This window comes from Chiloscyllium punctatum, chromosome 9 (genome assembly GCF_047496795.1).
Source record: "Chiloscyllium punctatum isolate Juve2018m chromosome 9, sChiPun1.3, whole genome shotgun sequence".
Classification (NCBI taxonomy): domain Eukaryota; kingdom Metazoa; phylum Chordata; class Chondrichthyes; order Orectolobiformes; family Hemiscylliidae; genus Chiloscyllium; species Chiloscyllium punctatum.
In genome coordinates, this window is record NC_092747.1 from 98,618,489 (window position 1) to 98,644,420 (window position 25,932).

Consider the following 25,932-nt stretch of genomic DNA (forward strand, 5'->3'; position numbering starts at 1 on the left):
TGCCCTTCTAAAACTTCTTGATCCAAGTATTTCACTATTTTGCAGAAGAGTCAAGATATATTTTCACAATATTCTACATGGGTTTTAGTTGTAAAACTTTGAATGAAGCTCAGTGCTTTCCATTTACTGTTTGCTTCCAAGGATAGGCATGAAGATGAAGGAGAAGTGGTTGACAAGGTTCACCTCATGATTTTTAAAAATATTTGATGTTATGGTTGTTCAGATCAATCCAAAGTCTTCTGGACAACGTTGTAAAAAAGAATCAAGCTGCCATTTTGTGGTTCGGTTCATTTGGAAATATGGGAAGTCGCAGTATAAAAATTTAGTTTACCAGTGGTGGTTTTGACCCTGTCAATCAACTACCACAATTAGCATTTGTAGCAGTAATCCTGTTTATTTTCATACAATGCTAACTGTGGCTGTATACCCATCTTATTGATATGTCTTTGTTCATGGAGCCTTAAACCAAAAAAGCAGTTATTTTTATGAAGTTTGATCTGAGATGCTCCCTATTCAAGCAAACCAATTACTGTTGTAAGAGAGGAGGAAAATTACCTGTATGTTAATTTTACTCTTTATTCCTCAAATATGGTACTTTTAATCCTGGAATTTCATTAATTTTTGCAGCTGGACAGCAGAAATTATATTGAATTGGGCTTTTTAAAAATCCACTCATGGGAGTCTCAGGGCACTATATATATTACCCATCTTAAATTGTCCTTTGGGAAGGAAATGGTGTGCCGCCTTGAACCACTGTAGTCCATGGGCTAGTTGCATTTATGATGCTGTTAGGAAGGGATTCACAGGACGTTGACTCAGTCTGAGAAAAGGAAAAACCATATTGACCCAAGTCAGGCTGGTGTGTAGCTTGGAGCGACATGCGCACATTGTGTTTTTGTTTTGTTTTTATTTCAAACATAAAAGTAGTGAATGACTAATTAATTCTGTCAAAATAATTTTCAGGTGAGAAAGGAAGTGTTGTTTCCGGAAGACTATCTGGAACCTTTGATTTGTCCTGCAAACACAAAACTGAAAATCGATTGCAGAAGATTGAAGGTCGGATCAATAAGGCTGCTGCAGAGCAAACAAAGACAAAAAATGCAGAAAATTTGTCTGCAAACGAATCCCTTATGCTTAAATCAGACACTGCCAAATTGCGATCAGACTCTCATAGTAGATCCCTTTCTCCAAATCATAACACGTTACAGTCACTAAAAACAGACGAGAAGATCACTGCTGGACTAAGGGCAGAGTCACCAACACCAGGATCACGTTCAGTGTTGTCAAAACAAAAGTTATCATGTGGGAAAGGCAGCCCATCGAGCCCTAATTCTCCAAGGCCATCTTCTCCTCATGAGCGAAACTTAATTCATAAAGCCAACACGGCGACAAAAATTAGATTGGATCCACCACGGGAGAGATCAAAGTCTGACTCCTACACTTTGGATCCTGATACAGTCCGTAAGAAAAAAGTTCCTCTGATGGAGCCTCTGCGAGGTCGATCAACTTCACCTAAACCAAAATTACTCCCCAAGGAGGCAAAAACTGCTGCCAACACAGAGAACAGAACACCATCCCCTCAGGTAGTGCAAGAAAATCTTCACAGTGAGATAGTTGCGATTTGTACATCTAGCACACTGACAACAACCAGTAATTCAGATGCAGTTTCTGAAAAAATAGCTGAAATGCAGAATCCTGATGACTCCTCTCCAAAAGTCCACTTCAGCATAGGAAAAGCCCCACCCAAAGAAGAGCAGGAAACTAGATCATCTCCTAAGATGAGTCGGAAGATTACTGGCAGACACACTAGACCCAAGAAGGAGAAAATGGGAGCCATTTTCAAGGATGAAAGTAATTGTTCTGCTGAACCACCAAAGCAAGCAATGTCACCATCTGTTGCAGAATGTGCTCGTGCAGTATTTGCAGCTTTCCTGTGGCATGAGGGGGTTGTCCATGATGCAATGGCATGTTCATCTTTCTTGAAATTCAATCCGGATCTCAGTAAAGAGTATGCGCCAATGAGAAGCAGTCTTCACAGCCAACAAGGTATTGAAGAAAGAGAGACTAAGTTAAAGAATAGGCATTCATTGGAAATATCATCTGCTTTAAACATGTTCAATATTTCTCCACATGGTCCAGACATATCAAAAATGGGCAGCATTAATAAAAACAAGGTGCTCTCAATGCTTAAAGAGCCCCCACTGCCTGAAAAAAATGAAGATGGAAAGTCTGATTCAATGGGCTATGAAACTATGAGCCATCATTCTATGAAGAATAGATCCCCTTTGCCTCTTACTTTGCAGCATCTTGTTGCCTTTTGGGAGGATATCTCAATGGCAACCATAAAAGCAGCCACACAAAATATGATCTTTCCTAGCCCTGGTTCAAGTGCCATCTTGAAGAAAAAAGAAAATGAAAAAGATAACAAAAAGAGTAAGAAAGAAAAGAAGAAAAAAGACAAAGCAGAGGCAAGACCCAGAGGAAATCTTTTTGGAGAAATGGCACAGCTAGCAATGGGAGGCCCTGAGAAAGACACTATATGTGAGCTGTGTGGTGAATCTCATCAGTATCCAGTAACCTATCACATGAGACAAGTTCATCCAGGTAAGTAAACTATTTGTTGGTTAATCCAGTTTAAAAATATCATATGTATCTACAACTCGAGTCAGTTTGCTTTTATTTGTCTTCAAAATGTATATGCACCTTGGTCACTGGGTTCAGTTCAAAAACCCCACTGAATTTTAGATGAGTGAAAATGGCAAACAGTTATCAATTTTGAATATAGTAATACTTAAAATCAGATTTTGATCTTTGTAGCTTCGCAGTTGGCTGTAAATTTCAAAACTCAGTTATTCAGTGTAACTATCATCTTCATCATTGAACTTTTATAATAATCTGCTTCTTTCTGTCAATGGGAGCTCATGGTTGTATTACTTATTTCCAACTGCTTTTATTTCTAACCTTTCTGTATTCTCTGATTCTCACTGACAAATATTTCGCAGATGCAAGCAGGCTGCCCTCCAGTAACTCCCAAAATCAGTGACTACAGTTGGCTTCTATTTTAACCTACAGCTGAGGTGCAAGATGTTGAGGATGAAAGCAGGATGTAAAATATAAGGATGAGGCAACACAACCCATGCCTGGCCTCTTTTTAAGATGCAGAAATTACTCACCCAAAAAGGCATCTAATTAATCGGTCTAATTAATAAACCATAATCATATTGTGGTGATATGCCTGGGGTAGGTCTAAACTGCAGAAAATCTAGCAGTTGAATCTAACTGCTGGTTCTTCAAGGTAAGTGACAGGAGATGCCTCCTTGGCTCCTAAGAAAGCCTGTGGACCACCTCTGCACCAACTTACAATGCTCCCCATTGCTGGCGTTCACACAGCTATGTCATTTGCCAGTGTCAGGAACTATCTGCAAAGGCCCCTGTCTACAACTTTATATTGTAATTTTCCTTTTTTACCGTGAGTTCGGCTAAGATATAATATGCTGTGAACTGGTCGGATGAGTATGGCTTCTAGTTCCTCAGCTTTGCTGATTTCATGGACTGATCATGGTCTCCACCCATCTTCATCAGTACAAGAATCTAAGTGCCAAATATGTTAGGAGGCATCACTGCTGAGCCTGATCTTGCTTTCATCTGACTTTCACAGATGAATAGGTATTGTAGGAAAAGCAGATAAAAGTAAGAATCATTGCAACTTCCCTACCTTTCTATTAAACTTCACAACACATTAATCATTAATAGTGATCGTATTGCATTTGTGATTAACTGGGAAACTGAATTCTTTTGAAGTTAACCTAGAGCTCTCTTGGTATAGCACAATAGAATAATACAGCACAGAAGAAAGCCCTTTGACCTATTAAGCCTATGCCAAATGATTTGGATAAGGGGAGGTGCTATTCTTCTTTTCTTTGTGCATCTTGATCCTGAACTTTCCTCTGCAGTTGCTCATGGGAGCCTTCCCTTTTCATTTCAAGTTTTCTAACATTCTTTTATTCTCTTTCTTCCTTTTGGTCCACATTACTCTACTCTATTCCTTCAATTACCACGTTCACCAAACTCCTCATCTTAGAATATTTCCAATCCAGTTTTGCTGTTTCTTGATGACATTGACTAAAGATCCTTCTTTCCTGCCATCCTGAGACCTCCTTCATTGCTCTTGAGTTCTCTCCAACTGACCACCTGCATTCCCATTCAGAATCACATTTCCCAATCATTTAATCTTTGACTGTTTACTTTTCACAAGGTCTATTTCTTTCAGACCTGTAGAACGTGACACTCCAAATCTGAATCTTAATCATTTTTCATAAAATCTCTACTCCTGATTATACCAGGCAACCCTTTATTTAGAGAATCTATCTTTTGTCATTGCTGTTCTAACTGAAATCTTTTTGGCAGTAACCATCTTTTGAGCAGATGTTGTCTAAGTGCTTGAGCTGTGATATCTGTTCCTGCCTTTCGTTCTTTTTTTTGTAACTATAAATATTTCACACTCCTGAAGATCAAATCTTAAGTCATCCTGTGAATTGATTTTTATTTCCCCTCTGGACTTGATCTGTTGGCTTGTTGTACAGGTGTATTTCTCCCCAAGTACTTTTTACTTCCTCAAGTTGTATAAATAAGGATCTGTCTTTGTCAGTTCCTCGTAGCACTTGCTTCTTCTGACTCTACTCAGTTCTTGATAAACTGAGGAAACGTTGAGACATTCAGTGACATTCCTCCACACCACCCCAGCTTCTCTGATGTCACTACAAGATTAAAGCCTCTCATCCTAGTATAATTTTAATCAATCTCCTCTGCACCTTTTTTGAGGCTTGGATATCTTCACTGATATGTAGAGATCAGCGTCAAACCTAATGTTACAAATGATGCTTAACCAATATATTGAAGATTCTGGATTTTTTTTACCATCACTGAATGTCTCAACGTTTTCGAAACAACAACTTTTGACTTGTGGTCGCCATTGTAACAAAGCATTTCATGGTGTATTGAAGGTTCCTGCACAAAGAAATTGGATTATGCCCATGTCATCTGTACTTGTAATATTGACTTGGATAAATATCACCAAGGACACCAGCAACAAAGCTCCTGCTCCTCAAAATTGTACCAAAGAATCATTTCCAATCACCTGACCAGGCAGGTGGAGCCCTTGGTTTAATGCCCCATCCAAATGATGTCACCTCATCCAGTGCAGAATCCCCTTCGAACTGACTGGAGAGTCAACCTTGATTTTCTTCTCGAATTAACTTCATTGCTGATGTACTCAGTGCTCTGTATGTACCATATGTTTGCATTTAGCAGCTCTGCAACTTATCCTGCCCCTCTCTCAGATTTCTGTGCATACAAGCTCAGGATGCTCTATTCCAACACTCCTTTAAAACCATACAGTTCATATTGCTGCCTCTCTGATTTAAACTTGACATGCTGTATATTGTATCCGTTTCACCAATATATATCCTGCTGATGTCTGTTGTGATCTGCCTTGTCATTATCCCTAATTCTACATAGATCGTTCAGTTGCTCGTAAATTTGATACCCAACGAATATGAAGTTAATTAATTTTGTTAGATCTCTGAGCTGTAATAAGAATTTGTTCTCTTTGTTTGCGAAAGGCTGTGGTCGCTATGCTGGAGGACAGGGTTATAATAGCATTGGTCACTTCTGTGGTGGATGGGCAGGGAACTGTGGTGATGGAGGTGTTGGAGGAAGCACCTGGTATCTTGTATGTGATCGTTGCAGAGAAAAATACCTCCGGGAGAAACAAGCTGCAGCACGTGAAAAGGTATATTTTCCTTTAGCCATACATTTAAAATTAACTTCTGTGCCCTATAAAAGTGATTTGAGCAGCACACTGCTGACTTGCATCCCACTGTGTTATTTCAGATTTAAGAGCTTGTGTCAGAAGTAGATTTAGTTACTATTCGTTGGTAGAAATTGTTCACAAGCTTTTTTAGTAAGGAATTTTGTTATAGATGTGAGATGTGTAACCCTAACATTTTCAAGCATTCTTATTTTGCTCGCATTCTGTTTCTGAGTAAATGTATGAATGTGCACAAAATACATTCCACATTAGGCGGCATAAATATAGGAAGTATTGTACTCAACAGGTGACTTTTTGAATCAAGTGGCTCATTATCAAATTTTTATGAATCTTTGAACCTGTATTACTTGTGAAAGTGCTTTACATGGGTGTGTCATATGGGGATCTGTCTGTATTTTGGCATTCAATATTGCATGGTGTACACTTCATCGGCATCCAAGTCAGCTCTAGGAAAGTTAGTTTTCACAATAAAACTAGTTGCCACAACAATAGTCCTTAAACCAAACCTCATGCATATTCCTCACAGTGAATAGCGTGTATTTTTCCATGTCATTAATCATTCTCCTGGCTTTTTTGAGTGTTCTTGATAAATTCATGTCAATTTACAGCAGATAAAAAACTGCCTTGAGGTTGTGAAATTTTATGTGGGATCTTTGTAGCCAGCTAAGTAAGCAATGTTTAATTCTGTCTGTCAGGGCGGCATCGTGCTCCCAAACCAATCCTCCTACTCTAATAAATCTAAAAGCAAAATACTAGAGGTTGTGTAAATCTAAACGTAAAATCTGGAACATTAGGAAATCCTCTGTAAAATGCTAACTCTGTCATCTTGTTTGATATTCCCATCTAGTTAAACAGAATAGTTAACAAAACTAAGTGCCTACATATCACCATGCAACCCAACATAATGAGGCATTCACAGTCTGACTATATTCCATTTCGCTGTTGAGCGTCATTGCAACTTATGCCACTGAAATGTTCTTGTCAGGAGCCTTAAGACCAGAAAGACTTTGGCCATTTAAATGTTGTATGGTAATTTTAATCTTTTAGGAAGAGTCTTCCAACTCTGAGTTAAAATAATGGATTCTGTTAATGATAAGTAATTTGAATTAGGCTTTAACTAGTTTGTTTTGTCTGGAAATCCTGCTTTGTCACACACAGTAATTTGCGATTGGAGAAAAAGGGAAGTAACTTGGTGTGTCCTCTACAATCCTGCCAAATTGAAATGTGTGCTTGCTTGTCTGAACCTATTGTACATTTTTCACAATTTATATTGACACCCTGTGCACTGTATAAATACATGACCATTTGAAGTACTGCATGTGGAAGTAAACAGTTTGGCTGTATTTTTGATATACTGGTGATTTTATTTCCAAATCCACCTTCATGGCATTGTAATAGAACTAATCATAAAAAGAAAAGTGGATCATTGTAAGTAGTTTGAAGAAAAACTGGTGTTCTGCCTTTTAATACCAGGAGCCATGTCATCTGACTTAAAGTATGCATCTTGTGAAACCTCAGTTATTTGGAAAAGTTTGCTTTAAGAAGTAAAATGTAGATTATTCTATTGTCACTCTGATCAGAACTAAAATAAATAGAATACTCCAATCTGCATGAATAAATCTATTCACAAAATGTGATAATTGATAGCAAATAGATTTTTTATCCTCTTGAATTTCTGTGAAAAATACTTGAGTTCCCCATTTTTCCTAATTTAGACGAATGGCACTCTATTAGTGTTAGTATATTTTCTTTTACAGGTTAAACAAGCCAGAAAAAAGCCTGTGCAAGTGAAGACCCCAAGAGCCCTGCCCTCTATGGAAGCTCATCAAGTGATTAAAGCAAATGCCGTGTTTTTGCTGTCGCTGAGTAGTGCAGCAGAACCAAATATTCTTTGTTACCATACCCCAAGACCTTTTTACTCACATCTTCCAAGTTTGAAAGAAGGCATCTCTGATGATATGCCCAGTAAATATCCATGCCTTTATCTACAGACGCTTGCAAGGTATGGTGTAACAGATTTGGTCAACAGTGTCAATGGTTTCTGTTCAGTAAAAATGGGCTAATGTTGCATTATTGTCATTTGTTGCTATACCACTGTGCAAAAGCAAAGTCAACATTTGTGATACAAAATGACTTGATCTAACTTTACTATAAGTTCCGGTTAGTTGGTAGCATTTTGTGTCCCTAAGTCAACTTTGTGTTCAAGGTGTAAGTATACACTCAATTTTCATACTGCAGGACAATGCTGAAGTAAAATTGTCTGGGATGTTGTTAAATTGAGATAATATGTATCTGTTGACTTGTGTGTTAAAGACGCCATAGCCTTACGGAAAAGTATCCATCCCTCAGCCATCACCAGAAAAAAAATCAATGATTTTCATTCATTATGATTTCGGGGTCTATCCGGATGCCGTAAATCCATGCATTTAGAATTTGTGAACTGATGTCCATCTATACCACATAAAGTCTTTTGCTGCTCTTTTTTTCTTAAATTATTTTTATGCCTTTAACCTTCTCCTGTTGCAGTATGCTGCAAACAGGTGTATCTCTACACTTCAGTCACTTCACTTACTTGGCATGTTGGTGTCTTGGCAGTGAGTACCATCCACTATTGAGTCGTCAAAACTGAACCTGAAATAGTTGAGCTGGGAAGAAGGAAGTAGAATTTATTGAAGGTGAAAAGAGTAGGAAGGATTGCCCTTTTATATTTTGCATTGCATGCATTATAGAACTTTTGATTTCCCCTTCTCACATTTTGATTCCAACTCCTCAACCAGTCAGATTTTCCTAATAATGTGGTCATAGTCACAAAAGGCAGAGCAGCAAATGCTATCTGTCTTTTTCTTTTCCCTACCTGATCAAGTCTTATACTGTATTTTCTATTCCTAACATGTTAATGCATTTTACCTTGCGTGCAGTGACTTTCTGATGTAAACAATTCTCCCCGGCTACAGATAATCAATTGTTCAAAGCCAACCCCAGTCACCATTGCTCCACTCATTGTGATAATTACACTAATCATTGATACTGTTCCATTTTTCTCAGGAAGTTCTCAGAAAGACTCAAATCTATCTCCCTTCCAGTACCACTTCTGAGTGACCCTTTCACATTTACAAAACTATTGTTTAAAAATGGAACATTTGTCACTGAAATATATGCAAATTTTATATTAATACTTTTTTAGAAGCCAGTCTGTTGTACTACCTTTCCCTCATACATAAACTCTTAAAATACTAAAAATCCGTTTAATTTAAGCTTTTTAAGTAACTTTAATGTTTCCTAATAAGAGTGAAAATTTAAAATTAGAATAAGAGCTGCTGGACAAACCAAACAGGTCCAGCAGTATCTGGAGTGTCAGAGTTAATGTTTCAGATTGATGATCTTTTTTCATACAAACGAAAATACGCCAGTGTAATAAGTCATTCTGCATTGTATTGGTGCAATGTTGCAGTCATTCTTAAATAATGGACAGGAGCAGGACATGTAACAGCATACTTCATTTAAATAGAGTTTTCTGCACACGTCAGCTCAAAGAATTTGTAGCATAACTTGCTGGAAGAGTAGATTAATAATACAAGGGTAATGTGGCATCTGGGACCTTAATGAACAGTGAGGTCATATCCCTCACCAATGATGCAAATTTATTTGATGAGTAATTGGCAGAACTGTCGGTCATGATTTCTCCAAATCTGACTGCACTTCAGGATTTAGGGAAGCGCAGATTGTGATAGTAATCCTGAGGTTGTGAAGTGCTATAGACCCTGGCCCACCCCCAAAAGCTAGGAATTAGGCAGAACAGTTCATTTCACAAGAACTACTTTTCTGCGCTCTCGTCACTGTGTCAGAACCTTGTGAAAAACAATTCTTTAATTGAAGTGTAATTTTTTACCATTGATCTGAGCAATAACTGCTATTGAACAGAAGGACCGGTTCTGAAAAAGTAAATTTAGATTTATGGAGCATTATTAAATGTTTACATAATGAATAATTGGTTGATTTACAAACTTTTTAAAAAGTTTGTTAATGACCTTTCAACTTCTATATCTACATATTAATTCCCCAACCTTTAGTTTACTCTCTGCAAATATTTTGGTTATTAGTATTTTTTTTTAAAGTTGGCTAGATGTGGGAATTCTTCAATGGGATTGACTGGGCACCTTCATGGCATTGTTCCATCTTGTCTCAGAATCCCCAGGAACCAAATCATTGTATAGCAAGTGCTAATGTTGATGCCACAAGTGGCATGAGATCTCAGTGAACGTTTTTGGAGGTCAGTGATGATGGCCTTTATTTTGCCCCACATTTTATGGAATGACAATTGGATTTAAGGAATGAAAAAGTGAGACAAAACCTGATTATTTAGAGTTGATGAATGAGAAACAAATTCAGTACAGAAAAAGAAAGTGGAAACTGGATTGAGCAGAGAGAGAGAGAGTAAACAAAAGGCAGATTGGATAAGTAAAGATAAAAAACACTAAAATGTCTGAATTTATTGCATGCAGGTATGATTGAATGATTTGAATCCTTCATTTTCTTGTATGGAAAGGTTCATCAATGTTCCAAATTAACCATGTTGTTAAAGAGATGCTTTCACAGTTAAGTTCCAGCCATAACTTTACATCGTGAGGTTTTTGGAAAACTAATACACATATCCAAGTCCTTTAAAAATAACAGGAATTCACGGCATAATACCATTTACTCAAAGTAGACAGTGGAGTCGTATAAATTGGCAAGTGAGTTCTGGAAAAGGAGATTCCTCACATATCTTTTAATTCCCTGAATACACATTTGATTTCTAGATCAATAACATCATTAAATTTGCTGTTACTTTTCTGGCAAGATCAGCACCAGTGTTTATTTTAAGTTAGTCAATAAGAAAGCCTTGGGAAATCAGTTATGTGCAAGTATTTCTTTTGTAAATATAATGATTTGCTTGTTCAGGAAAGATCTGATCCCTTCAATATTGAATTCTGAGATTCACAATTTGTGTGGGAATGCTGGTAGAATCAAGGCCAGTGTCCATTATCATCATGTTGCCCTTTCAAGGATCCATTCTGCAATGACTGTTAACACTTGAACTAAAGTCATTAATTTTCACTTAAAATGCTGAGTAATATTATAGTCACAGTGCCAGGAACCCAGGATCGATTCCAGGTAAGGTTAACTGTCTGTATGGAGTCTGCATGTTCTCGCTGTGCCTGTGTGGGTTTCCTTCGTCCTCCCACAGTCTAAAGATGTGCAGGTTAGGTGGATTGGCTATACTAAATTGCCCAGAGCATCCAGGCATGTGCTGACTAGAGGGATTAGCCATGGGAAAATGTAGTACGATACGGAGAGGGTATTCTTTTGAGTGTCAACGTGGACTTGATGGGCCGAATGGCCTCCTTCCACACTGAGGGGATTCTGTGATCCACCTTTGTCCTTAAAAAATTAAGTAGCTTTAGCTGAAATAATAGATTATGTAGCTTGGATGAGCAAGAACATCTGGCATGCTTTCTGGGAAAGCTGACATTGGGGCACAGCAGCAAAGAGAGATGGATCTGGAACTAACAAAACCCTGATGTGCATCAAACATACCAGTTTGAGTAATTTGGAAGATTGACATGAGGTTTGTAGAATTTGTGCACAGTTCTTACCTTATAATAGCAAATTAAAGAAACATTCCGAAAGATACAAACATATCAATTAGGAGCAGGAATAGGCAACTCTAGCCATCCAGCCTGCTCAGAGATTGACTGATCTGATTACTCCACATTCCTGTCTACTTCTAATAACCTTTTAATACCTTGCTTATCACAAATCTATCTATCTCTGCCTTAAAAATATTCAAAGACTGCTTCCACTGTCTGGCAATTATTTTGACATTTAGGTTTTTTATTTACAGTTGCCTGGATGTGGGGATTCTTTAATGTGATTGACTGGGTGGCAATTCAAAATTGCATTAGAGTTCCAAAGACTCATTCCTGTCTATAAGAAAAATAATTTCTCCTTGTACCTGTCTTAATAGTTGATTCCTTATTTTTAAACAATTAGCCCTCATTCTAGATCTGTGGTAAAGGAAATATCCTTTCTGTATCCACTCTTTCAAGACCTCTCTGGATCTTGAAAGTTTCAGTCTAATCTCTAAACTAAAATATAAAGCCAGCCTGTCCACCCTTTTTTTTTCACAACACAGCCTCCCCATTCCAGTTATTAATCTACTAAACATTCTGTGAATTACTTCCAAAGCATTTAGGTCCTACCTTAAATAAGAAGACCAGTACAGTACAGTTTTCCAGGTGCAGTCTCACCAATGCCCTGTATAACAGAAGCCTAACTTCCCTACATTTGCATTTAATGCCCCGAGCAGTGAATGATAACGTTCTATTAGCTTTCCTAATTACTTGCTGTACCTGCATTTTAACCTTTTGCAATTCATGCACGATAACACTCAATCTTTATTTTGTTTTGCCCCAAAATATGCGTCAAAAATAGAGGTATTTCTCGGATTGAGTTTCATTCATTAGATCACAATGATTTTTAAGCTTGAAACAACTTTCCTCAGTCCTCTGTAATTTGGTTTAACAAATATAGATTTTGAAAAGTCAATACTTTGTGAAAATCGTTCACTGCTACGATTTAAATGTGAATCAAAATTGTGAAATTCTGCCTGACAGACAGCATTCAGAGAACTTTCATGGTTACCATGATGATCACCTGTTTCAAGATGAAATGAGATACCTTCGTTCCACCTCGGTTCCAGCGCCATACATATCTGTCACACCAGATGCCTGCCCTCATGTATTTGATGAACCTGAAACTAACCTGAAGTCGATGCCTCCCAGGTACTTCCATTGTACAATTGTTTATTGATGGAACGTGGTATTAAAGATGAATATTAGAATTGACAGCTCCTTCCTTAACTACATTATGCAATGGTGCTTTGTGCCTATTTTTATAGTCTTGAAACAAGCCCAATAATGGAAAATGATACAGCAAAACGTAGCGTCTTTCAAAGATCATACTCCGTTGTTGCATCAGAATATGACAAGCAGCATTCTACTTCACCAGCCCGTGTGAAGGCTATTCCTAGGCGAAGAGTTAACAGTGGTGATGCAGGTGAGAAGTTTTTCTGGTCACAATGATATTTTTTCTTCAATACTTTTATCTTCATTTTGATATTTTGAGTCTCAAAAATACCAAGTTAGATCAGGCAATAGTATTAACAGCCATTAATTTCTTAGAGTTTTAGATACACACTAGTACCCAGAATCTGAAAATCATAACGATCCAAAGTTTGCTGTTAAAATAATAATACCACTTCCCTTGCTTAGTATGCAAAGCGACAGCAACTTTAGGTAAGGGCAGGTGCTGGAAAATTGACAACTTGTTTTCAGAAATGTACCACTGCTATTCACTTCATTAAAAATAGGAATTTGCTGATAACTTCACATGCAAAGCAATGGTAGTCTGTTATATTTGCTTGCTATGATTTAAACTAACCATGGAATGCTAAATCATGTCAGTTTCGATCTTAAGTATCCTTTAAAATGTTCAATGTGTTACAGTCCACCAATCACTCTGCTGCAGGTGTGAGGTCTCAGATGCTGTTGTTTTAATTTGCAATTTTTCTTTTCCCCCTCTTTGTGTACTTGATTTGACATTGAATATACTAACTAACTACATTTCCTTCACTGTCTTCGCTTTGTTAATTTCAGTTCTTGATTCGTGTTGATAAAGCTTCTTGCCTTAGTTTTCCATTCTATCTTTCCATCAACTTGCAGAGCAAAGTCACTTAGGTTAAATGGACAAGTTGAATGAATAATGGGTGCCAATCATTGACCTATTGGAATAAAGTCTGTGCCACTGCATGCAATCTCTTTAGTAGGAATACAATGGAAAACTACTTTATTGATCTTAAAGATGAGACTATCAATCAATTCTTTGCCAGTGGCTTAATCAAACTACTTTATGATGTAGTAATGTGAAAATAGCCACTGTAATCCCAGTACATGAATTGTCAAAGGTTAGTTTGCAGATATAGTAACTTATTAGGAAAACTAAAGGATGTATTGGCATTTATTACAGAGGGAATTGAAAACAGAAGGAAGGAAATTGTGTTTTAATTATACCAGGATTCTGGGGTTCCACATCTGATGTGCAGCAAGTTGGTGCTTTTTTTAAGAAAGGATGTGAATGCATTGGAAATGGTTCAAAACCCATTTAGCAGATGAATACCTGAAATGAATGGGGTGTCTTCTGAAGAAAGGTTGGACAGGTTGGGCTTGTATCTACTGCAGTTTAGAAAAGCAAGCAGTGACTTGATTCAAACATGAGGGATCTTGACACGGTGGAGGTGGAGAGGATGTTTCCTCTTATGGGAGAATCTAGAATGAGAGGTCACTTGTTAAAAATCAGGGATCACCCATTTAACACACAGGCAAGGTTTTTGTTTTCTGAGGGTTGAAAATCTTTGCAGATCTCTTCCTGAAAAGGTGAAGGAAACAGAGTCCTTGAATACTTTTTAACAGAGGTGGATAGCTAAATCAAAAGGGTGAAAGATTATTAAGATTTGGCTCTAATGCTGATTTGATGTTCGTGTCAGATCAGTCAAGTTCTTCATGAATTGCAGAGCAAGCTCGAGGGACTGAATGACCTATTGTCGCTCCTTTCTATGTAACCTACATTACCTGCATCTTCTGTAGCTGCTGTTCAACTTTAGTCCTGGAATTTATTTTCGTGTCTTTCTGGCACACACTTTCATAGCTCCATCTGAAGAAAAGATGAGCCATTCTTACATTTGGAAGCCTAACAGAATTTGAATGCTTTGCCTTATGTGTCTCCAGTAATGCTTAACTGTTACAAACCATTCTAATGTGATTAAGCAGAATCTTCCCTTCACACCTGTGCTATAATTTAAAAATTAAATTCAACAAATTGGACTTTTTAAAATTGCAATGTCTTTTAAAAGTAAAAGACAGATTAACCCAATCAACCAGATTTAACTCCAGTATCAGTGGTTCTACCTCCAACCCAATCCCTGTCCTTTTACCTATCTTTCCTTTTTTTTTAAGGCATTTACTGAGGTCTACCGATCTGACCAAGTTTTTGATCTTTAAATCGAACATCACTTTTTATGTGGCTCAACATCATATTTACAATGACATTTCAAATACACTGAAATTATGTTACAATAAAGATAATATAAATTGTATCTCAGCCTACACACATTGGAGCGAGGATTCACTATTATTCATATTGAATGGCTTGTTTGCAGCGCACTATTGACACAAATCAATTCTTAATGTTATTTGCTCAGGCATATTTTTCAGTCTTTATTGAGTGCTTGTGCAAATTGAAATTGCAATTGTCAAAATCAAAAGTAATCATAAAAAGGTTTTAACTAAAGGCAATATGACTGTAGAAAGAGAAAAAAATGTGAAGAAATGTTCATAAGTTAGTTACCACGTTGCTACTGTGTCAGCTCTATCGAGTATTATTGCAGAGTTAGGCTACTGGATTCCCCTTTGGTGCTGACATTAGAGTCAATATCAAAGCAAGAGAATGCTGCAATGAGGGAAGTAGCCAAGCAGCAAAGGATGGCAAGCAGGTTGGAATGCAGGAGCGGTGATGAACAAAAGTTAAGCAAGCTGATCCCTGAAACAGCGAAACATGGTGTTTACCATTTCCATTTCATTCAAAATTGTGATTATATTGGTGACAAAACATTAAATCTATTTTAGCACTTTCTGTAGGAAATTCAAAACAAAACAGTGGTCATGAATATTAAACATTAATTTGTAGTGTTATGTAATGTGTGACTAAGTTGGGCAACTCTATCAAAACTGTCATAGTTACAATGTTTCCATGATTCTGCATGTGCACTTTGTAGGAACGAAAGCAGATGAACAATTTGCAACATGTTTCTCCTGTATATGTTTGTTTGTTCAATTCACTTTTAAAAGAACTAAAGACATAAATATGCAATGGAAATGAACATCTGTTCCATATTACAGTGGATGGCTCCTATTACATAGCTCTAAGTTATGCCATTATACAAGTAGATATAGAGCCTTGCTAGTGAATGTCCATTATTGTAACAATATCAAAATGTTACCAAGCTGACATCTCAGAGTTGCAGGAGGTATCTATGGCATGCCTAAATAACTTCAAAAGTGTCATCTGATGAGTTCCCTCTTTTGATTGTTTTGAGTTTCCCTCTGCAGTTGTTTTCATCACCTGTTTTACTGATGTAAGCAGTGTTATTTTCTTCCTAAACCCTCCCTCTGTTTTAAGCTGCAAAGACATTTATCTACCCACCCTCTTTTTCCTGAAACAATCTTAATGGGCTGGACTTAAAACTCATCCACCAATGGTTTTAAAGCTGGAAGACTAATTTAATTCAGCAAGCATTTTGGCCATCACCTAGCCCCTTCCACAATTATGCCAACTGTTGAGGTGACATTGAGTAGTCTGCCTGCCAGTTGGATAGTTGAGAACCTTAAATAGATAATTGATACTACGTAACTGTGGGCTAAGGCCCTTATCAGGATTTAACCACGCCAAGTATGCATTCCGATAAGTTTCCCTTTGTGAATAATTGGAGGACAATGGAGTGAGGGTCCCTTCTTAACAAATATATCAACACCTCAAGGGCCCCCTTCACTTGGACCTGCCAACTTTGCCGGACCACCAAACGCTGATTCAAATCTATCCAATGCTACCAGCCCCTCCATTGTATTAGCAATTATTAAATTATTAGAGAGCTGCAGCCTGAATTGGGATTTCTAGGTCACAATTTCCATCTCCAGCTTATTAACAGCCACTCAAATGGCTGCGGATCATCTGATGTTCGCTTTGGCAGGCTTCCTGTCCCCTGACTCTGTGGCTAACTAGGCGGGGAAGTCATTCTAATCTGTTGATGGTAGAAGATTCAGCAATTGTAATGCTGTTTAATATCAATCACTTTCCCACTATCAACATCCTGGGGGTTATCATTGAACAGAAACTGAACTGGACGAGCATATAAATACTGTGGCCACAAGCGCAGGTCAGAGGCTGGGAGTTCTGTAGCCAGTAACTCTTCTCCTGTCTTTCTAGTGTCTTCACCAAATACAAGGCATAAGTTAGGAGTGTGATAGAATACTCTTTCCCTCCAGGAAAAAGCATCTGCTTGATTGACACTCCATCCACCACCTTCAGCATTCACTACCTTAATTACTGATACACAGTGAGATCAGTGTGTGCCATCTACAGTAAATCAGCAAGGCTGCAACAATAGCACCTTATAAACCTGTGACTTCTACCACGTAGAAGAGCAAAAGCATCAGATGCATAAGAACATTATCATCTGCAATCTCCCTTCTCACTCCAAGTCAAACAGCATCATGACTTGGAACTGCGTGACTGTTTGTTTGGTCACTGTGACTTTGTCAAAATCCAGGAATGCCCCAAGGACAGCAATAGCTTAAGAGGTTGTTTGCCGTCACCCTATCAGAGCAATGAAGGTATTCAATAAATGCTGGTCCAGTTGACGCCTACATCCTATGAACAAATAAAAGCATCACTTTGCTTTCCATGTTTTCCCTTCCTTCCGCAGTCTTTGGGCTTTAAAAAAGCTATCACATAAATTCTATTGCTTCGTTACCTTACCTTTTCTCTTACTCTGTTTACATCCATATTTTTCCCAAATAAAGAAAAGATTTGTCAGTGAATTCTTTGAGGTGTGTTTTTTTTTGCTTCTGAATCATACCTCCGTAACTTAATATGTTCATTACAAGATAACTTTTCAAAAGACAATTCAGATGAGTTTGGAGACATGCTATTCACTAGGTTTGTGCACTTCATCTTTAAGCTGCCAGTTAGAACTTTGAAGTTTGATGAATTGCCCCAAAAGTACTGCTTAAATTATATAATCTGTGGAGATCCTGTGTATTTTCTGCTAGCAAATGGACTTACCAGAAACTCCAGCTCACAGACTGGTGAATCTCCAAAGCTCTCGCTTGGAATGAATGGAGAAAGCCTCTTCCAATCAGGGATTATATGTGCGATGCAGTATATAACAACAATTGTTAGAATAATACAGCCTTTAAATTTTAATGTGGTCTATTTTACATCCAAATGTTAACAAATTTTCTTCTTCAAACAGAAGTGGGATCATCTCTTCTTCGACATCCTTCCCCGGAACTATCTCGTCTAATCTCAGCTCACAGTTCACTGCCCAAAGGGGAACGAAATTTCCAGTGGCCTGTTCTAGCATTTGTCATACAGCACCATGATCTGGAAGGGTTGGAAATGGCAATGAAGCACGCACTAAGGAAATCTGCTTGCAGAGTGTATGCTATGGAGGTCAGTGCAATGATCAATACGTATATTTTCATGAAGCCAAAATATCTGCCTGGTAATTAATTCAGTGGCTAAGAAGTCAAGAATTACCTATATTTGTGATTCAGACAACATACTGATTCAATTTTAATAGCATTTTGAAGTTTTGTCTAAGCAAAGCCTAATGTTTTGTCACTGTTTTTCAATTTAAACAGGCCTTTAACTGGCTATTGTGCAGTGTAATTCAGACAACTGCACTCCACGATATTCTGTGGCATTTTGTGGCATCCCTGACTCCTGCTCCTTTGGAATCTGAGGATGAAGAAGCTGATGATAACAAGGTGAACAAAGAGAATGTAGAACAGGTTGGTTAAATATTGCGGTTGCTTTGAATAATTTCCTCATTAGAAAGGAAGTGATGTTTGGATTAGCTTGCATTATTAACTCAGAGCTATGTACAATGGGTGGTAGATGTTTGGAACTCTCCGCCATAAATGGCAATTCATGCTAGATTAGTTGTTAATTTTAAACCTGAGGTAGACACATTTTTATGAAGCAATAATGTTAAGGGATATTGACCGAAAGTAAGTACATGAAATTAGGCCACATTTCAGTCTTGATCTCATTAAATGACTGACAGAATAGGCATGAGGATGCCTACTCCTGTTCCTCTGTTCTACGTCCAATTACCTACATTAAGAAATTAGATAAATTAGCTTCACCTTTCTGATATTAGTTTATTTGAAATGAAGCAGAAATGAGCATGGACTTGCAGACTGCCAGGAAAATAACTCAGAAGAAATCGGGTTTTGTCAATTTTGTGTGCTGCCCACAAATAGTCGCCAGTATTCAAATGATAACCCTCTTCTCTTCAAGGGATCAACTGGCTCATCACTGACAGGATATTTTGAATGCCAAATAAACAAAGAGCTTGCCTGTATAAAGCAAGCTCAAGGCTTTTCACAAAATCTCACAATTATATCAATTTTGTTTTAGTTATGGTATCCTTTGCAGATGATAATTTTGGAAATGGTCAAAATTAACGGAGGCTTTATATTAATGAGTTTTTAATTGTAAACACCCTCCTGGCCTTCCAATGTTAATGACTGTAATTTTACCTCAGTGACAGGATTTGAAAATAATGAATAATGTGTCATGGATCTCCAATTGAAAAATTACCATTAACGTATTCATAAACTCATACTGGAAAGCCCAGTGAGAGGCAGCAGCATTTATCTATTGTGCAAGCAAACGTGCCCACTCATTTTAAATGCATGAAAAGGCCTAGTGGAAAACGTACTATTATTGTTTTTATTATTATTATTATTATTATTATTATTATTATTACTTTTTTAGATTACTGTGGTCTTCAGATTCTGTAGTCGTGTCACAAAGATCAAGACAGTCTCCAAGTATAGTTATTGATAACTATGCTTGGCACATGGTTTTATGATGATAATTGGAAAAGTAGCTATTTACAATGATGTCCCTATATAGTCAATCAAGTAAATACATAGCAAGACCATCACTTGCAAGATCCTCTCCAAGTCACACTTCATCTTGTCTTGGAAATGTATCACCCCTGCTTCAAGCGTCACTGAGTCAAAATCTTAGAACACCGTTCCAAACGGCATTGTGGGAGTACCTATAGTAAATAGTCTGCAGGGGTTCAGGAAGGCAGCTGGCCACAATCTGCACCTTCTCAATGGTAATCGAGGATGGATAATAAATGCTGGCTTGATGGCAGCCTGAGATTCCCACATCCCATGAGTACATTTCACTTAAATGTGGTAGAGCACAGGTACATCTTGTATTTTGCGTGTACTATCATTATCATATCACCCATTGCAACTGACACTTAAATCTCATTCCACTACTACAATTTCAATGTCTTTTGTCATGTTGTGATATGAGTATAGTTGCATGACTTTCACCAACCACATCTTGTACATGAAAACCAAAAGAACTGTGGATGCTGTAAATCAGAAACAAAAAGATAAATTATTGGAAAAGCTCAGCAGGTCGGGTAGCGTCTGAGAAAGACATCAACAGTTAACATTTTTGGTCGACTGACCCTTTGACAGAACAGAGGAAGTTCTGAGGAACGGTCGCTTGACCTGAAATGTTAATTCTGATTTCTCTCCAAATCTTGTATGTGGATCTGCTAATGGTGGCACGGTGGCTCAACGGTTAGCACTGCTGCCTCACTGCATCAGGGATGCAGGTTCGATTCCTGCTTTGGGTGACTGTGTGAAGTTTGCACATTCTCCCCATGTCTGTGTTGGTTTCCTCTGAGTGCTCTGGTTTCCTGCCATAGTCCATAGATGTGCAGGTTAGATGAATTGGCCATGCTAAATTGCCCATAGTGCTAGGTGCATGAGAGAGATGGGTCTGGGTGGGTTACTCTTTGGAGGGTCAGTGTGGACTGATTGGGCCAAAGGGCCTGTTTCAGCACTGTCGGGAATCTAATCTAATCTAATGCTGGAGTACTTTCACCTTCATTGAGCGCCTCATCCAATTCCTTTCCTTCGAAGAACATAAATATATAATGGACAAAGTTGCTAAATTCAAAACCGTTGTCAATAAAGGTTTCCAAGTACTTTTTTTTTAATATAAAACAGGAAAGAGATACTGGAGTATGTGAACACCCATTGTCTGACATAGTAATTGCTGGAGAAGCTGCTCATCCTTTACCTGAAACGTTTCACCGGCTGCTGCAAACTATTTCGGACCTAATGATGTCTCTACCCAGTGGCAGCTCACTGCAACAAATGGCTTTACGGTAGGTTTTATTTTATAAAAAAATGGAATAAATCATATCAACTGCAAAAATATGAAAGGAGTGGCATTGCTATATCAACTTTGTCATCTAGGGTTGGAATATTTAATTTGACTACCTGATATCAAAATAAAATTCTGATTCCATGTTGTGAAGCATATATTTGATATCACCTTTTGGGTGTACATGTAACATTAAAGCTTATTTGCTGTAAAAATTATTTAGTCTTCCTAAACTGCATCAGCAAATTCTGAATAATTTACTTGATAATTAATATAGACCTTGAGAAATAATTAAGATTAGAACAGTGCTGGAAATGCAGGAAAGTCGACGTTTCAGGCAAAAGCCCTTAATTAGGGATCCAACATTTGCCTGAAACGTTGATTTTTTTTTGCTCCTCGGATGCTGCCTGACCTACTGTGCATTTCCAGCATCACTCAAATCTTGACTCTAATCTCCAGTATCTACAGTACTCACCTCCGCCTTGAGAAATAGTTGTCCATCCAGTGTCACCATAAGATTAACACCCTTTAAAGAACAGTTCTGATTAAATCCTGTAATTGACTTATCTGCAGATATTTTTGGGATAAATCTCATTCATTGTACTTGAGATTATAGATGACATGATAATCAGTCTTGTAGACCAAGATCTTTGAGTTACTAAGCATTGGTTTGTACAGTTAATGGAAGTGCCCACGATTGGTCTCAGCTATCCAGAATAGAAAATGAGCTAATATCTCATTCCTGGTTACTGTCCAAGTGAACAATTACTAGGAACTGCTTATGTTTGGATGAGGTCACAATTTGGCAATTGAAATAGGAAGTGATAGAAACTTTCTGTAACTGAAATGAACTAGATTGCAATGATAGTCAAAATTATATTTTAATTTTACCTTTGTTGCACTTGTGCATGTTCTGGATTGGAGAAGCCTGGAACATAAACTGTAAATTTGGAGAAACATGGCTGGTTAGTTAGCAGTTATCATGTGAACAGCAAGTTAGTAGCTTGATGTAGACCCATTTCAAGGCTGTCTGTGTTTTGGAAATATGTTTTTGAAGCTTTTAGTTTGTCTGTTCATAGTTGCTGAATGGCCTTTTATGCATATCAAACTTTTTTCAAATCTATAAATCTACATTTAGTTGCAAGGTTGTACAGAATGTAAGTATTGCTTAAAAAGGACACAGTCTGTCAAATCTTTTCACCATACATTCTACGAAGGATTTTTGTCTTGAATCTTATTTCAGCAATGCTCGTGCTTGCATTTCTTGCAGCTGTTTTAAAGAGCCAGTACAGCTACAGTGGACTGAATGGCCTCATTTTTGTGATTTGTTTTCTGATTTGCTTACTTTAATGCTCCAGACTGTGTGAACATGTTGAATAATAAGATGTCACGGAGTTCAATTAGACAGTCGTAAGGAATTGCAGTATATGCACTCACTTAAAATGATCAACTATGCTTTTAAATATTTTACAATGGGTAGGTAGTAGAATTTAACTAATCAAGTAAAATCTTTGACTGTCTAGATTTTTTTTTCCTCCTCTTCCTCCTCCTCTTCCTCCTCCTCTTCCTCCTCCTCCTCCTCCTCCTCTTCCTCCTCCTCCTCCTCTGTCTTCTTCTTCCTCCTCCTCCTCCGTCGTCGTCGTTTTCCTCCTCCTCTTCCTACGTCGTCTTCTTCCTCCTCCTCCGTCCTCCGTCCTCCTTCTCCTCCGTCCTCCTTCTCCTCCGTCGTCCTCCTTCTCCTCCTCCTCCGTCGTCCTCCTCCGTCGTCCTCCGTCGTCCTCCTCCTCCGTCGTCCTCCTCCTCCTCCGTCGTCCTCCTCCTCCTCCGTCGTCCTCCTCCTCCTCCGTCGTCCTCCTCCTCCTCCGTCGTCCTCCTCCTCCTCCGTCGTCCTCCTCCTCCTCCGTCGTCCTCCTCCTCCGCCGTCGTCCTCCTCCTCCGCCGTCGTCCTCCTCCTCCGCCGTCGTCCTCCTCCTCCGCCGTCGTCCTCCTCCTCCGTCGTCGTCGTCCTCCTCCTCCGTCGTCGTCGTCGTCGTCGTCCTCCTCCTCCGTCGTCGTCGTCCTCCGTCGTCCTCCTCCTCCTCCTCCGTCGTCCTCCTCCTCCTCCTCCGTCGTCCTCCTCCTCCTCCTCCTCCTCCGTCGTCCTCCTCCTCCTCCTCCTCCGTCGTCCTCCTCCTCCGTCGTCGTCGTCGTCCTCCTCCTCCGTCGTCGTCCTCCTCCGTGCACCTATCACAAACATCTCTTTACTAATTTTTGGCTTTGTATCTAGCTGCTGGAGTCTGAAATTCAAGCAATCTGATCATCAATTCCTTCATCAGAGCAATGTTTTCCACCACATCAATAATATTCTTTCTAAATCCGATGATGGAGATAGTGAAGAAAGCTTTAACATCAGTGTGCAGTCCGGTTATGAAGCCTTGAATCAGGTAAAGGACATTTTTATGTTAACACAGGACTATTGTGCTTAATAGTACTGAAATGAGATGAGGCTTCTGGGGTTGTCCTCTGGTTAACTCCGTATAGGATGTTCCTCTTCTCTGCTTGATACCAGAAATTGTTCGGTGCACTGTCACAGTCCGTATGTCCTGCTTCAGTACTACACTATTGTTGAACCAAGTGCTTTTCTTGCCCAAAATACAGTTAAAATTGGATAACACTCAAGATTATTTTCTCTTTCAAAAATTCCTCAGAATTGAGGCCACTTGCAGTACTTCAGTCATTGCCCCGACTGAGATTACATACCACATGACACACAGGTGCTAAGTTTGATTCACATTGCACTCTGGATAAAATGTGTTGAATCAGAGGGAAACAGAAGAACTGATTTTCTGTATGTGGATATAATTGATTTAATGCATTCATCGTTTAATCAAATACAACTTGAGCCTTGAAATATGCCTATATTGTCTCATCGTGTACATACATGAAAATTTCTTTTTATTCAGTTACTTGATGTAGTTACAACAAACATACTAGATCATTCATTTTTTAAAAATCTGTGTGTGGCCTCAAAAATGGGTTTCATACAAAGGAATCAGGAAGATTAAAGACTGCCACAACCACTGATTCACATTCCTAAAAGGATGCTGTTCCGTTTTTATTTTGTTGACATCTGGTTGACCTGTTTGTTTTCTTGTGGAGATTGAATTTGTTTTGATCTTTAAGGAACGCAATACTTTGGCTAAGTAATCAAGCATATTTGTATATTGGTTCTTATTTTGGTGGTTTTCTCGCCACCATTTGATCTTATCAAGGAAAATCAACACATTTTAGAGCAAAACTTGAGACTGATTTTTCGTTTTTGACAATATGGCAGACTATGTTCCATAGAGCACAAAAAATAATATTGCTTCCTTTCGTAGCAGGAGTCCTGTACAGTAACATGTTTGAAAGACCTCACTGGAATTGTTGATATTAAGACATCCAGCAGACCAGCTATGATTGGTAGTCTGACGGATGGATCAACAGAAACTTTCTGGGAGTCAGGAGATGAAGACAAGAATAAAACAAAGAGTATAACTATAAATTGTGTTAAAGGAATTTGTGTTCGCTATGTTTCTGTTCATGTGGACAACTCTCGAGATTTGGGGGTAAGAACTCCGAATGTTTGTCTCTTTGGTAGATGGTTCTATCTTTTCAGTTCTTTATACTGCCACACCACAAGCATTTCCATAGGCAAGCTTCTATTTGTTCTGAACTAAAATGGTAGATTGTAGGTCATGGACAAATAAGACACTCTACACTCAGAAACCTGCACATAGGTTTAACATCCTATGAATATTACATCTATTTGGACTAATGTAAAAGACCCTGTTTAAGTACTGTATAACTCTGAGATGGAGCTTAAAAAAGTTTTGATTACACTGAACAAGCAGTACAACAAAAAAAGTTCTTCCTACTTTAGAATGGTGCAGTGCAGAAAGGAGCCATTCTGCATAATACAACTGTACCAACTCTGAAGGAACTATTAATTAGTTCCACTTCTTTCCTCTCTTGCCAAACCTTGCAATTTTTTCTTCACGGACAGATCCATTTTATAAGCTGCTATTGAACCTGCTTTCACTAGTGTTTCTGATAATGCATTCCAGATCACAAACTCACTGAGGGTGAGACTGGGGATAATTTTCATCACTCGCTCATACTTGCCTGTTTTTGCTGATTATTTTAAAATTAGTACATAGCATCTTTTACTTTAAAGCACATTTTTGCAATTCCCTTCAGTAACCATTGTTGAAGAATCTAACAAAAAACTTAAACAGTAAGGTAGAAGTGATGGTGGTAGGGTGATTAGGATTAATGATTTATGGTGCATGTTTGTGCTTGTCAGTTGAACTGTTGATGGTCATATCTTTACCACAGCGATACACTTTTTGTTTCCCCCTCAATGTAGAACAAGGTATCTTCAATGACTTTCTTTTCTGGAAAAGCAACCGAAGACCTAAGCAGAATTAAACAAGTAAGAATTTGGAAGAAATTGTTCTTCTTGGAAGCAAAGCTTTTTTCATTACAGTATGTTTTTTATTCTCTCCCCTTCCCCTTGTTGTTTGAAACATGCCAATATAAACTTTCTTCTAATTTCTTTTCCACAAGTATTACTAAAATTGTCTGTGTTTCATTGCTATTTTTCAGTTCCTTCATTAATTTGGCCTTATACACACAGAGGAACCTCGATTATCTGTCATTTGATTATCTGACTATTGGATTATATGGCAAAATTGCAAGGTGCCAATGTTTGGCTAGCAGGAGTCCTGTTGTGTTATGTTATCCTGCTATGTTATCTGGCATTCGATTATCCAGAATTCAATTAACCGAACGAAATACTCCCTGCCTGTCTTTTTTGGGTAAATGAGGTTCCTCTGTAATATGTAAGGATCAGAAGATGCAGGGCTAAATCTATAATGAGACAAGGAATTCAAGCAACAGAAATGTACATTCAATTTGATTCCCTGGCAAGATAATGAAGAGATGTTGAGTTGGAGGAGAGATTTCATTTTGATATAGCTATGCATGTTCTGCAGAAA

At 38.2% G+C, this 25,932-nt stretch overlaps 1 protein-coding gene across 16 annotated transcripts in view; it reads left to right on the forward strand.

The window, feature by feature from the left end:
* Window positions 1-25,932, forward strand: part of mycbp2 (MYC binding protein 2) — a 253,347-nt gene that overhangs the window by 190,699 nt on the left and 36,716 nt on the right. For 13 of the 16 annotated variants that reach the window (XM_072577934.1, XM_072577940.1, XM_072577939.1 and 10 more), the window contains 11 exons: window positions 964-2,604; window positions 5,622-5,791; window positions 7,588-7,832; window positions 12,487-12,654; window positions 12,771-12,928; window positions 17,958-18,157; window positions 18,349-18,498; window positions 20,755-20,915; window positions 23,181-23,337; window positions 24,274-24,501; window positions 25,302-25,367. In XM_072577934.1, the coding sequence (XP_072434035.1) occupies window positions 964-2,604; window positions 5,622-5,791; window positions 7,588-7,832; window positions 12,487-12,654; window positions 12,771-12,928; window positions 17,958-18,157; window positions 18,349-18,498; window positions 20,755-20,915; window positions 23,181-23,337; window positions 24,274-24,501; window positions 25,302-25,367 (3,344 nt within the window). The remainder of the gene's footprint in view (window positions 1-963; window positions 2,605-5,621; window positions 5,792-7,587; window positions 7,833-12,486; window positions 12,655-12,770; window positions 12,929-17,957; window positions 18,158-18,348; window positions 18,499-20,754; window positions 20,916-23,180; window positions 23,338-24,273; window positions 24,502-25,301; window positions 25,368-25,932) is intronic. The other 3 variants (XM_072577936.1, XM_072577941.1, XM_072577938.1) reach the window with 2 other exon arrangements.